Source organism: Haliotis rubra, unplaced genomic scaffold (assembly GCF_003918875.1).
Source record: "Haliotis rubra isolate DU_JTF1 unplaced genomic scaffold, ASM391887v1 Scf102, whole genome shotgun sequence".
NCBI lineage: Eukaryota > Metazoa > Mollusca > Gastropoda > Lepetellida > Haliotidae > Haliotis > Haliotis rubra.
The window spans coordinates 1,656,897-1,670,235 of NW_025764915.1; the positions used below are offsets into that span (position 1 = coordinate 1,656,897).

General features: G+C 39.3%; 1 protein-coding gene and 2 non-coding genes across 5 annotated transcripts in view; 1 reads left to right on the top strand and 2 right to left on the bottom strand.

The window, feature by feature from the left end:
- The window catches only part of LOC124270357 (solute carrier family 4 member 11-like), a 55,959-nt gene that overhangs the window by 26,023 nt on the left and 16,597 nt on the right, over nucleotides 1-13,339 (top strand). For 2 of the 3 annotated variants that reach the window (XM_046705398.1, XM_046705405.1), the window contains exons 3-5: nucleotides 8,996-9,033; nucleotides 10,234-10,441; nucleotides 11,247-11,334. In XM_046705398.1, the coding sequence (XP_046561354.1) occupies nucleotides 8,996-9,033; nucleotides 10,234-10,441; nucleotides 11,247-11,334 (334 nt within the window). Of the gene's footprint in view, nucleotides 1-5,392; nucleotides 5,636-8,995; nucleotides 9,034-10,233; nucleotides 10,442-11,246; nucleotides 11,335-13,339 lie in introns of those variants that run through there. The other variant, XM_046705413.1, reaches the window with a different exon arrangement.
- On the bottom strand, nucleotides 12,026-12,169 carry LOC124270726. The gene has a single exon (XR_006896868.1). It is a non-coding gene; the product is annotated as a U11 spliceosomal RNA (small nuclear RNA).
- Nucleotides 12,987-13,111, bottom strand: LOC124270715. The gene has a single exon (XR_006896866.1). It is a non-coding gene; the product is annotated as a U11 spliceosomal RNA (small nuclear RNA).

The window sequence follows — 13,339 nt, forward strand, 5'->3', positions numbered from 1 at the left end:
TTTAAAGCATAAAATGAAAATATAAGTATGATGAATTTGTGACCCAAGAATACATTTTGCCACATGATTGTCAGGTTTTAATTAACATCTCCTATGAAGGAAAACCAAGTTCTATGGAGAGTCAACTTCTTTATTGCAATGAATTCAATGTTTCGGTATAGGTACTAACACGGTTATCAATCAAGTTGGCTTTACAACTTCTAAAATGCCACTCAATGAAATGTCCCATGAATATGATCTTGTGTCAAAAAGACTTACTTTTGTTCACATATACTACTCTGGTTTGATAGGGACAATCAGTTATGTGTATAATTCTAATTCAACTTAGTATGTAACACGAGTTCTGATTGGTCAATGCTATAAATTTCCGACCGTATAATCAGCATATACGGTTGCAATTTGAAAACCGATTCACCAAAACCTTTGAATGTATCCCTACACTACTGAGGTAACGCTGTTTTTCAGGGCATTATCATTTGCAGAAGCCCTAGGTATGTTAACTCCCCTATTCCGCTAACATGGATGGAATTTGTGTTCAAAAAGACAAAACAGTATCATAAATTTAATTGTAAATTTACTTCAAACAACCGCAACGTGCTGTTGACCCAACACTAATAGATCATGTAACAAGATTTATGATGTCATTATGGAGCGTTATTTGACAACACACCTGATAATGGCCCGTCATTGAGGAATCAGCGGGCCATTGTCATTTGCAGCGGCCCGCTCATTTCTGATAACTAGAGGGCGGTTTCATGATAATTCTGTCCATTTTAGCTATAACACTATTATTTATTCATCATTGTCAGATTTAGTAAGTGTGCACATAATAAACGTTTTGAAGTTTGAAAAGTGAACTACTTTTTCTGGCGATGGCATAATTTCAAGGAGTGATATGATTATCCTTTGACCTGGTTTAAATAATGAATTTCTTTCACGAAAAAACAGCGTAAAAAGAGTTGAATTAAAATGGGGTACGCAGGGCTGACCACCGGTATACGTCCCCAATTCATCAAACACAGTACAGTTATCCCCTATACACGTCGCCGATATAATGTTAAATCTGCGGTTATATAACCACCAGTATACGTCCCAATTCGTCAAACACAGTAGTTATCCCCTATACACATCGCTGATATAATGTTAAATTTGCGGTTATATAACCACCAGTATACTTCCCCAATTCGTCAAACACAGTACAGTTATCCCCTATACACGTCGCCGATATAATGTTAAATTTGCGGTTATATAACCACCAGTATACGTCCCCAATTCGTCAAACACAGTACAGTTATCCCCTATACACATCGCCGATATAATGTTAAATTTGCGGTTATATAACCACCGGTATACGTCCCCAATTCGCCAAACACAGTACAGTTATCCCCTATACACGTCGCCGATATAATGTTAAATTTGCGGTTATATAACCACCAATATACGTCCCCAATTCGTCACACACAGTACAGTTATCCCCTATACACGTCGCCGATATAATGTTAAATTTGTGGTTATATAACCACCAATATACGTCCCCAATTCGTCACACACAGTACAGTTATCCCCTATACACGTCGCCGATATAATGTTAAATCTGCGGTTATATAACCACCAGTATACGTCCCAATTCGTCAAACACAGTAGTTATCCCCTATACACATCGCCGATATAATGTTAATTTTGAGGTTATATAACCACCAGTATACTTCCCCAATTCGTCAAACACAGTACAGTTATCCCCTATACACGTCGCCGATATAATGTTAAATTTGCGGTTATATAACCACCAGTATACGTCCCCAATTCGTCAAACACAGTACAGTTATCCCCTATACACATCGCCGATATAATGTTAAATTTATGGGTTATATAACCACCGGTATACGTCCCCAATTCGCCAAACACAGTACAGTTATCCCCTATACACGTCGCCGATATAATGTTAAATTTGCGGTTATATAACCACCAATATACGTCCCCAATTCGTCACACACAGTACAGTTATCCCCTATACACGTCGCCGATATAATGTTAAATTTGTGGTTATATAACCACCAATATACGTCCCCAATTCGTCAAACACAGTATAGTTATCCCCTATACACGTCACCGATATAATGTTAAATTTGCGGTTATATAACCACCAGTATACGTCCCCAATTCGTCAAACACAGTACAGTTATCCCCTATACACGTCGCAGATATAATGTTAAATTTGCGGTTATATAACCACCAATATACGTCCCCAATTCGTCACACACAGTACAGTCCTGTTAATCCGACTTCCGTTTATCTGACAATTGGCTTTATCCCACGTTTTTGTCAGTAACACATTGAATCAACATAATTTAGTCTAGTTAATCCGACAGTCCCACATTCCGACTCCGACAGGATCAATTAACAACCGACTGTCGTAATTACACTGTAATGGTGTAGAACATTTGGATGTGTTCAGCGTTGCTGACCTCGATGCCATTGCAAAGATGCAACAAACACTCAGAAACATTACAAGCAAAGCTAAATGCCAAAAGATCATCAGAGACCTTTTTGATTAAAGTGATTAGTTGTTTGGAAAATATGTAGCCTATAGTGATGGAAGTGTGTATTGACTGGCATATGTGAGTAAGTTTTAGATGGTTTTATTGCTTCAATATATATGCAATGTTAAAAATGAGACTGGTTACATTGTTGTGCATTTTTTGGTGGCTAATAAAGTACCTGAACTCTGAATTAATTATCGTTTTAGTTTTATTTACACACACACTTAACATGAATAGTGATTGTCCTGTTTTTGACCATGAACGTGATCTGTACTCAGAATTTGATGATCCGATATTCTTGTTAATCTGACAATTAACTGTGCAATGAAAGATGTCAAATTAACAAGACTTGACTGTATTTTAATATGAACTTGACATTTTAGGAAAATCAGTTTTGTCAGACTGTAGGAGATGCAGACAAATGCGTCTGGACAAGCAAGGGTCACTGTGAAGTAAATCAATGAAGATCTGTGCTCCTACAGCACAAGCCCTGTCTAATCTTTAGTTCTTAAAGATCTTCTTGCAATCCTAGAAACTAATGCTTTTTCCTTCCCAACTACGTTCTTGCCAGACAATTACTTAGCAACCTGATCTTGCTGTCCCCATCGATGTCACTGAGGAATGCATGATAATATGTTGTCCAGTGGCTGCATTGAATCTTATGTCAGTTAGCGGAGTCCACGTGATGCCCCTTCCTCTCTGAGGTAATCAGGTATGGAATGGTGATGTCTGGCATACACATGCTTCCTTTGTCTGAACCACTGTCCCCCAGTCTCGTTTAGAGGCCTTTGTTCCCTCTCTGTGTTTGTCTCATGGAGGATCAGAAAAAAGACCCAAATACAATTACCTTCCCTGAATGAGCCTCATCAGTTGGCGAGAGCTCCTTGTGATAATCAGTCATGTGCCAACCTCCTTTCTATATATTTACTGACATAAGATAATGTAATTTTGAATAGCTTCATGTCTATAATTTAGTCCTCCCCTCACCTCCAGGGTATTGTGTCTCCTTTCTAAGATAAATAAAGATAAATATCCTGGATATCGGTAACGAGGACTGTATTTTCTCTACTTGACACATCTTTATTTAAAGAGATGGTGGAGGTTGAAGGCAGGTGCTTGTAAATCCCATATAACACGTGTTATCAGACCCATCAAACGTTATACAGCTGTTACAGACCTGTTCATGCCACTGTGTTTCACTATTGGAGGAGTTCCATCATTAAGAGTAACTGAAGTGTTTCTCATAATCTGATTGATGTGGGATTATTGTTGGACCTGGACTTTATGAGGCCGGTGTGTTTCTTGGCTTCTGGAGTGATACGTCACCTGATGGTTATAGAACTGTAATACTGGTCAAACTATGGACACCACTCTCTAGTTGACTTTCTTGGTTGACATCACTCTCTATTGGTGACTTTCTTGGTTGACTTCACTCTATTGGTGACTTTCTTGGTTTAGATCACTCTGTTGGTGACTTTCTTAGTTGACATCACTCTGTTGGTGACTTTCTTGGTTGACATCACTCTGTTGGTGACTTTCTTGGTTGACATCACTCTGTTGGTGACTTTCTTGGATGACATCACTCTCTGTTGGTGACTTTCTTGGTTTGACATCATTCTGTTGGTGACTTTCTTGGTTGACATCACTCTCTGTTGGTGACTTTCTTGGTTGACATCACTCTGTTGGTGACTTTCTTGGATGACATCACTCTCTGTTGGTGACTTTCTTGGTTTCACATCACTCTGTTGGTGACTTTCTTGGATGACATCACTCTCTGTTGGTGACTTTCTTGGTTTCACATCACTCTGTTGGTGACTTTCTTGGTTGACATCACTCTCTGTTGGTGACTTTCTTGGTTGACATCACTCTCTGTTGGTGACTTTCTTGGTTGACATCACTCTCTGTTGGTGACTTTCTTGGTTGACATCACTCTGTTGGTGACTTTCTTGGTTGACATCACTCTCTGTTGGTGACTTTCTTGGTTGACATCACCAACATCACTCACCAGCAAGGGAGTCTGCCTATTGAGAAAGTTTAAAAAGGACACATTGTTATTCTTGTTATAGATACAGGGTAAATCTGTGAGCTCACCAAGTGTTGCGGATGGTCGTCAGTAAACCAGGAAGGAAAATGTATTTAGGATCCCGTTATACATACTTCAAACAGTTTGTATTAGATAAAAAGTGAATAGACTTGACAGTCTAAATATTTCTTATCACTAAGTGAAAACTTAAACAACAAAGAAAAGTGTCAGGAGCTCTTAATCTAATCAATTAAACTTATTTGCTTTATGGGTTTGCTTTTTTAGTTTGTTGCTAGGTATACTTACAACATACACAGTAGGTGATGGAAGTCACAAGAGCAACTGACACATTAACAGGTACTATCTAGAGAACCGTACCTTTAGGTGAGACGATCGCAAACACATACAGCAATACCATACAAAGTCTTGTGGTTCCATTGCTGTACAAGGGTATTTAACACAATCATATTGATGATATGTATTCTGTAAAAAGTGACTTAAAATTTAGGCAAGTAAATTAATAATAATAACCTTATTTTATATTTTCTTAGATGAACTTTGTAGCAAATACATCTGTTCCACAACCGAATGACATGTATTGTGAATTAAATAGCTGAAAATGAACTACGACTGAAACCCCTTCAACATACTCTCAGTGAACTGATCCTAAATCCATAAGATCATAGCTTACTTCTGAGTGAGCTCAGATCAATGAGGCATTGCCTGTCAACTTGTGATGACGTCGACATATAACTGTGTACACGTGATAAGATATTTACAAGAGAGGCCTGTGAAAGCGTGGAGCACTTATAAGAGCCTCAAACACAGGCTGTTTTCCCCGGAGACCCACGTCCACTCCACTGGCCACACGGATGTGACACACGTTTGTGAGGCATCCCCAACCTACCTCACCCCGTGTCAGGCAGCGATGGCCATTGATTCTTAAATAAACGAGGAAGGGAAACATCTTGCTCTAAACATACCAGGGAGCACTTAAAAAGTGTTGGGCTGAAAAAACTAATTCAAGGATTACAGATGGATAAATTACTTGAAAGTGGTCCATACAATTTGTGTAAGTACAAAACATGTGGATAGTGTGCAGGTCAGCTATTTGTCTGTATTTATACTTACACTGTGTTTATCTTTATTCCCTATATTTTTCTACTTTAATATTTTTATCTCGGTGTTATTATTTCTCAGTTTTCACCAATTACCTCTTCCTATTGCATATATCACTTTCTGTGTATAAATTATTTATTGTGAAAAATGTTATTCACACATTACAAATTTAAATCAAATAGAGAAGTATCAAATTCTCTACATGTATTTCCTTCAGCTCTCTGTCAAGAGTTACAATCAAGTCTGTCACAGTGGTTGTAATAATGAAATCAGCACACAACATAAGCCGTCCTCTGACCTGGGCACTGTTGTATATGGGGCTTATAGCATGATGGTTATGACTGCTATTTCCTTCTGGGTCTGGCAGATGTTGCAGGTCAATAGGAAGACAACAGATGGACCATACTGTGACCTGCACTACATTTGTCACCCAAAATAAATTGGTCAGATCAACCAAAATGTTTATACCTACACAATCTAAATTGACAGCAAATACATATAACTACTGTTTGTCTCTGGTTTAGGTTTAGTTTATGTAGGTTGCTGTTGTATAAATGCCATAACACTACCTTTGACCTGACATTTAAGAGCCATATAAATGTAACAAAAAAATGGTCAGCAGTGTGCTAAGTTTTAAACTGTCACAGGTAAATAGTGTGTTGTGTTGTAAAACATGCAGCTTAGATCCATCTCAATACATCTGGGTAAAATGAGTGGTGATATTGTCAATTTTACTGATAATTATAAACTTTGAATGCACAATGCCTTTTAGAAAGTGGCCAAACGTAACATATGTTATATTTGGGATTATATTTTTTTAGTAAAGTACAGATTCTAGTACTTTTGTTGGGTTGAGTCCCATCCGGGCTCCGAACCCACACCCTCAGAGTCAGGCACCTAATAGCCAGCACACAAAGGTGACTGATCTCATGGTGTTTACCTAAAAACATTCATATTCCTAAAAATCTAAGATTATTATATTGGCATTACACTGTACCACAGGACACCTGTTGACACCACAGCCTGTGGTACAGTATCAGTGTATGGAGGTGTGTCATCCACACTGTACCACAGGGCACCTGTTGACACCACAGCCTGTGATACAGTATCAGTGTATGGAGGTGTGTCATCCACACTGTACCACAGGACACCTGTTGACAACACAGCCTGTGGTACAGTATCAGTGTATAGAGGTGTGTCATCCACACTGTACCACAGGACACCTGTTGACAACACAGCCTGTGGTACAGTATCAGTGTATGGAGGTATATCCCTAGACACAGCCTCTGGTCTGCTGGCCTATGTCAGTAGGATATGTATGTGTGGTGTCTCATTAGGTTAGTGGCTTTGTTCCAGACATGCTTCTGTTCACCAAGCAGTGAATGGGTACCAGGCAGGAGGAGAATATAATGTGAGCCTTCTCATGCCTCAGAGGCCGCATACTCCAAAGGGAGCTGAGTGCACACTGATCTCTGGACCAGGGTAATAACGCGACATTATGGCATATCTAGCATATCTAGCTATTGTCCTCCTCCTTGGCATCATCATTGTTGTATAATATCAACACTGCTTTGGGATACATTCAGAAACACTTGCTCATGTACCATCGGCAGTCAAGTATAGATACAGGAAGTACATGGTTGCTAGGGGACAAGCCCTACTAGGTTGAATACAGTATACACTACCCCAGGTATATAAGTTCATCAAACCATGGATAACTTTCCACTTGCATGTGGATTTGGCTTCTGGCTAATGCCCATTGCTAAAGCTGATTAATTTTTCCTTGTGACAGACCATGTGACCTTACTCGGGGGTTTGGGTGGACCTTTGAGACCATTTCCTTCTCAGTGTAGGCTGGGCAGACATGTAGACATAATGTTCCTTCATCCAAGGGCCTTGTATCATATACCTGACTCACATTGTGCTGACATTTAGCAAATGTCAGTGTAAGACAAATGCCAAGTCAAACTGCCAGCCTACTTGGCTGGAGTGCAGGTAGAACTGCGGACCGCTCAGTCGGGTGTTTTCTCTCACCGGGAGATGGGATGAACGAGAACCTAGTGCTCAGTTATACCAGTTTGAGATTAATGAAGACTATGTTACTGTGGAGCACCCACTGTCACCCAAACTCTCATTGAAACCTGACAGCTCCAGCAGCACTTCTTGGTTACCACTTCTCCTGGTCATCAATCAGAGGTGACGTAAGTCTTCTCTATTACTGGGCAGGGCTCAGGTTTCCGCCAGTATGCTGTCACATCAAGGACTCCAAAGGATCACTGTTTCTTATCATTCTTGCAGGTTTCAAGTTTGATTCTGTGATCTTTGAAAAGTTGACAAATTCTGTTAAGGCATGCAACTTGTTCAGTTATCAGTGAAGTTACAGAACAATGATGACCAATGTCTGATATACATGGGCAGAATGTGTATGCTTCGTGAACAAGTGCCAAGTGTGATGACAATTTGACAATGGCGCTAGAGATCCACTGTATCCTCACTGTCACATGCTGGACTGGAAGTAACGATATTGAAACATTATGAACCTGACAGACAATATGGAAAGTGAGATGAAATCTGATATGTGATGGAAGATGACAGGTGACATTCCCTGTTTGATGAATCTCTAAAACATAATTATCAAGTTCTCTATACCATGTGATGGTGGATATTTTACAGTTGAACATATTATTCTACACTGGCCTCAGACTGGTGCAAGGGTTTACTGCTCAGGATTACATTAAGCTGTCTGGTGATTAGAACCGTGGCTTATACAAGTACTTGCATGTCGGCTGCAGAATATCTTCCAAAGAAAGCAACAGTTGTCCCGGTGACTCAGTGAATCAGGACATTATATGACAGTATAGTGTGTTGTGGAATAAGACAGTGGTATATTCCCATGTATAACATTGTTGGAGATGACAGATCTCTCTAACAATATGTACAACACTGTACCTATAGATGATGCGGGCATTATGATGTGTAACATCCAGCCAGAGATTACAGTGGAAGCTAATGGACATCATCATCTTCTTATCAAATGTATGTCATTGTAGTAAAACTGATCATTGAGGAAGATTTCCCTTTTTGGAGAGAGTGAGTGAGTGAGTTAAAATTTAACTGCAACCAAATGGATGAGAAAAAGTTCTGTAAGTTCTTGTAATAATTATTTCCAGGAAAACTGCTCTTTAAGGATGCTGTAGAGGTTTCTGGAAGTACTCGAACCTCTTGTCAAGTTTGAGGCATACACAAGCACTGTGCATTAGGACTGGTGACAACATGCTGCACTTGTTATAATGGATTTCTCTGACTGTTTCAGATGGAGAAGATGTCAGCTTACTGCATACTAAATTTGAGGTAAGTTGTGAATAGATTTCTGTTTAGATGAGATAATAATACAAATTATTCTGTGGTCAAGGTTACTTTAAGGATTACGTTAATGGCTTGAAAAGTCAGCTGATCCCCACAACCCCTACATGTATATATGCATGCTATAGAAACTACCATATATTACTGTAGATAAGCCGATCTCATAGATAAGCAGAGGTTCTAACTTTACCCATAAAATTAGAACCACCAACCTTTGTTCATCTTCTCGTTGTGATCAGTCATCAGAACTAGCGTGTCAACAAATTCATATTGGATTACACAAATAAATCCCATTGTTACACAATCTTGTAATAAAACATGTTCTTTGCATATCTGGACTTATGTTTGCAATCTAGTTTATTGATTTTACTCAAAATGTGATTCAAGAATGATTGCTGATTGTTCTTTCTGGTACTGCGTATGAGACAATTACACATGATAATCTTAATCCCTGCTTATAATACAATGCCCAACAAAAACAAATTATAACTGAAAAGGTAAATAATCTTGTCTAGTGGTTTAATTGCAAACTGCAAATTCACTGACAAAGTCATTTTCTCTTGTTCATTCACGCTAAGCGATACAATGTCATTTTCTTACCACCTGAAAAAAGGTTTGACAATAGTGTAACCTATAGATAACCTGACCCCTTCTATAGACTGCCTTTTTTGGTGCTCAAAATTTGGCTTATCTACGGTCATATACGGTAAATGAAAGTCATCTGATTGAGGATCCCCTGCAGCCCCGTGGATCAGGTTTCACATCTATAACCTTCTCTCTGTATAGGATCAGGTGAACATAAGGTGTAAAGTGGTTGGTTGTGTGTCACCTGAGGGCATGGGACCTAACACTGACACAGTCACAGTGTCACTGACATTTACACATTCACTTCCACCTCTGTGAAGGTTTCACATCTGTAACCTTCTCTCTGTATAGACAATCCCTGAGAAGGTTTCACATCTATAACCTTCTCTCTGTATAGACAATCCCTGTGAAGGTTTCACATCTGTAACCTTCTCTCTGTATAGACCATCCCTGTGAAGGTTTCACATCTGTAACCTTCTCTCTGTATAGACCATCCCTGTGAAGGTTTCACATAACTAAAAATCAGGTTTCACTCTCTAACCTTCTCACTGTATAGACAATTCCTGTGGAAAGTTTCACATCTGTAACCTTCTCACTGTATAGGCAGTCCCTGTGAAAGACTTCTCCGCTGAGGTCCGGGCATCTCTGGACGTGGAAAGTTACCTGAAGGATGCCACACTCATGCTGGACCTCCATGAAACTGGGATGCAGGAAATTGTCAACATCATGCTCAACCGCTTCATCAAGAACCAGGACAACCCAGAGTTTGACATTGCAGAGGCTAAAGCATCCCTGTATACAGCTGATTCAGGTGAGTCAATTAAGATCTCTGTATACAGCTGATTCAGGTGTGTCAATTAAGATCTCTGTATACAGCTGATTCAGGTGAGTCAATTAAGATCTCTGTATACAGCTGATTCAGGTGAGTCAATTAAGATCTCTGTATACAGCTGATTCAGGTGAGTCAATTAAGATCCCTGTATACAGCTGATTGAGTAGGGTTAATTAAGATCTCTGTTTACAGCTGATTCAGGTGAGTCAATTAAGATCTCTGTATACAGCTGATTCTGTAGGGTTAATTAAGATCTCTGTTTACAGCTGATTCAGGTGAGTCAATTAAGATCCCTGTATACAGCTGATTGAGTAGGGTTAATTAAGATCTCTGTTTACAGCTGATTCAGGTGAGTCAATTAAGATCTCTGTATACAGCTGATTCTGTAGGGTTAATTAAGATCTCTGTTTACAGCTGATTCAGGTGAGTCAATTAAGGGTATACAGCTGAAGGTGAGTCAATTAAGATCTGTATACAGCTGATTCTGTAGGGTTAATTAAGATCTCTGTTTACAGCTGATTCAGGTGAGTCAATTAAGATCCCTGTATACAGCTGATTGAGTAGGGTTAATTAAGATCTCTGTTTACAGCTGATTCAGGTGAGTCAATTAAGATCTCTGTATACAGCTGATTCAGTAGGGTTAATTAAGATCTCTGTATACAGCTGATTCAGGTGAGTCAATTAAGATCTCTGTATACAGCTGATTCTGTAGGGTTAAGTGTTACCCAATTTTTACACTGTTATGTTGTTCCTGATTATTGATGGCTAAATGTTATTATTTCAGGTCTTCTGTTGTCCAAGACAATCCAAGGAACCGTTGCTAACAGTGAGATGGGTGGGGTGGACTTTGACCAGTCGTGGCTGTGTATGATGTGAGTGTTGTGGCTGTTCTGACATCTACACCCTGCATAACGTTACTGGCACATCAGAGGACCTGGGAGTAACACACACATATCACAGAAATATTATTTACTTGGCCTGATATTGCACATAAACAGCCAAGCATAAGACCAATATATCAATGTATAATGGTGGCTTATAATGAAACAAGCCAAAAATGGACATCCAATGGTCAGATATGTTTTGGAACTTAAGTTTGCAATAATTCAGCCACTGTTTTCAGATAAATGACATTTTGACAATGATTGAGTAAGTGAGTTTAGTTTTACGCCACACTCAGCAATATTCCAGCCATATGGCGGTGGTCTGTAAATAATTGAGTCTGGACCAGACAATCCAGTGACATGTGTCAACCAAGTCAGCGAGCCTGACCACCCGATCCCATTAGTCGCCTCTTATGACAAGCATGGGTTACTGAAAATCAATATTCTAATCCTGATCTTCACATGTATTTGACAATGAAAATCCTGTTTCAACTGTATAACGATCTATATATTCCCCATTCCAGTAGGCGCCCCTGACCAACATTAGGATCAATCTGTTAATAATTTGTATAAACTAATGCTATGGCTTTCTGATGACAAAGTCGTCTCTGCTGAACAAGGCATAGGTTCAGTTCCATATAGTTTCTCCTTTAAATTTTCATTTGATTATATCAGGGCGCCAGGCAATATGAGCAAAACTAATAGCAGTTTAAGTTGCTCCAAAATTATCTTGAATTGCAACAATTCTGCATCCAAAATCTCTTGATTATGATTCTGCTCCATGATAGCTCATGAAGTGCTAGTGACAGCAAAGGCCCTTTTACTGATTTACAGGGTCATTGTTTACAGATTGAAAACTAAATTTCATTACAGGTTGGCTTACAATATTTCCATCTTTGATATTACAGCAGTGTTTTAAATCCATTTCTGAAAATTGGTGCACTGAACCTTTTTGAACATGTAAATGGTGATTGCAGTCATTTTGTGCTTGTAATGGAGGAGTGATTTCAGCAGTAGTATCATGGCAATGAACTTTGGCACAGTGGCTTGAATTTGGGTGCAGTTTTTGTTGTAAATTTCTTATATTTATACTTCTTTTGTTGCTTAATCAATCTGGATCCACACACTTGAATATAAGCAAACTGTCTTACAGGAGATTCGTCATCATCTTTAGTACTGTATTTACCAAAACATTTGTCCCATTCCAGTAAGTGCCCCTGACCAACATCTAGACCAATCGGTTAATAATGCTATGGCTTACTGATGTCAAAGCACAGTGGTGTGGAGCACAGTGGTGTAGTGGTTAGCATGCTGGCCTCTCACGCTACAGGCCCAGGTTCGAATCCTGGTTGGGACAGCAATATTTGTGACCTGGGCAAGGCACTTCATCCACATTGCACTCAGTCCACCCAGCTGTTTAAAATGGGTACCTGAGAAGTAGATGTATGGACCTATACGGTCGCGCGAAGTGCTTAAGCAGCTTTGAAAGTACAATTCCGTCAGGGTAATAATGTACTGCCAGAGAGCAGCATATGGTGTTGGATTCTAGGCGCAAAAAATATTATTATTATTAAAGCTGTATCTGCTGAACTAGGTTCAGTTCCATGTAGTTTCTCCTTCTAATTTTCATTTGATTATATCAGGGCACCAGGCAAAATGAGCACTAGCTGCCACAACTTCTAAACATTATGCCTCCAAAATCTCTTGATAGCGATTCTGCTCCATGATAGCTCATGAAGTGCTAGTGACAGCAAAGGCCCTTTTACTGATATACAGGGTTATTGTTTACAGATTGAAAACTAAATTTCATTACAGGTTGGCTTACAATATTTCCATCTTTGATATTACAGCAGTGTTTTAAATCCATTTCTGAAAATTGGTGCACTGAACCTTTTTGAACATGTAAATGGTGATTGCAGTCATTTTGTGCTTGTAATGGAGGAGTGATTTCAGCAGTAGTATCATGGCAATGAACTTTGGCACAGTGGCTTGA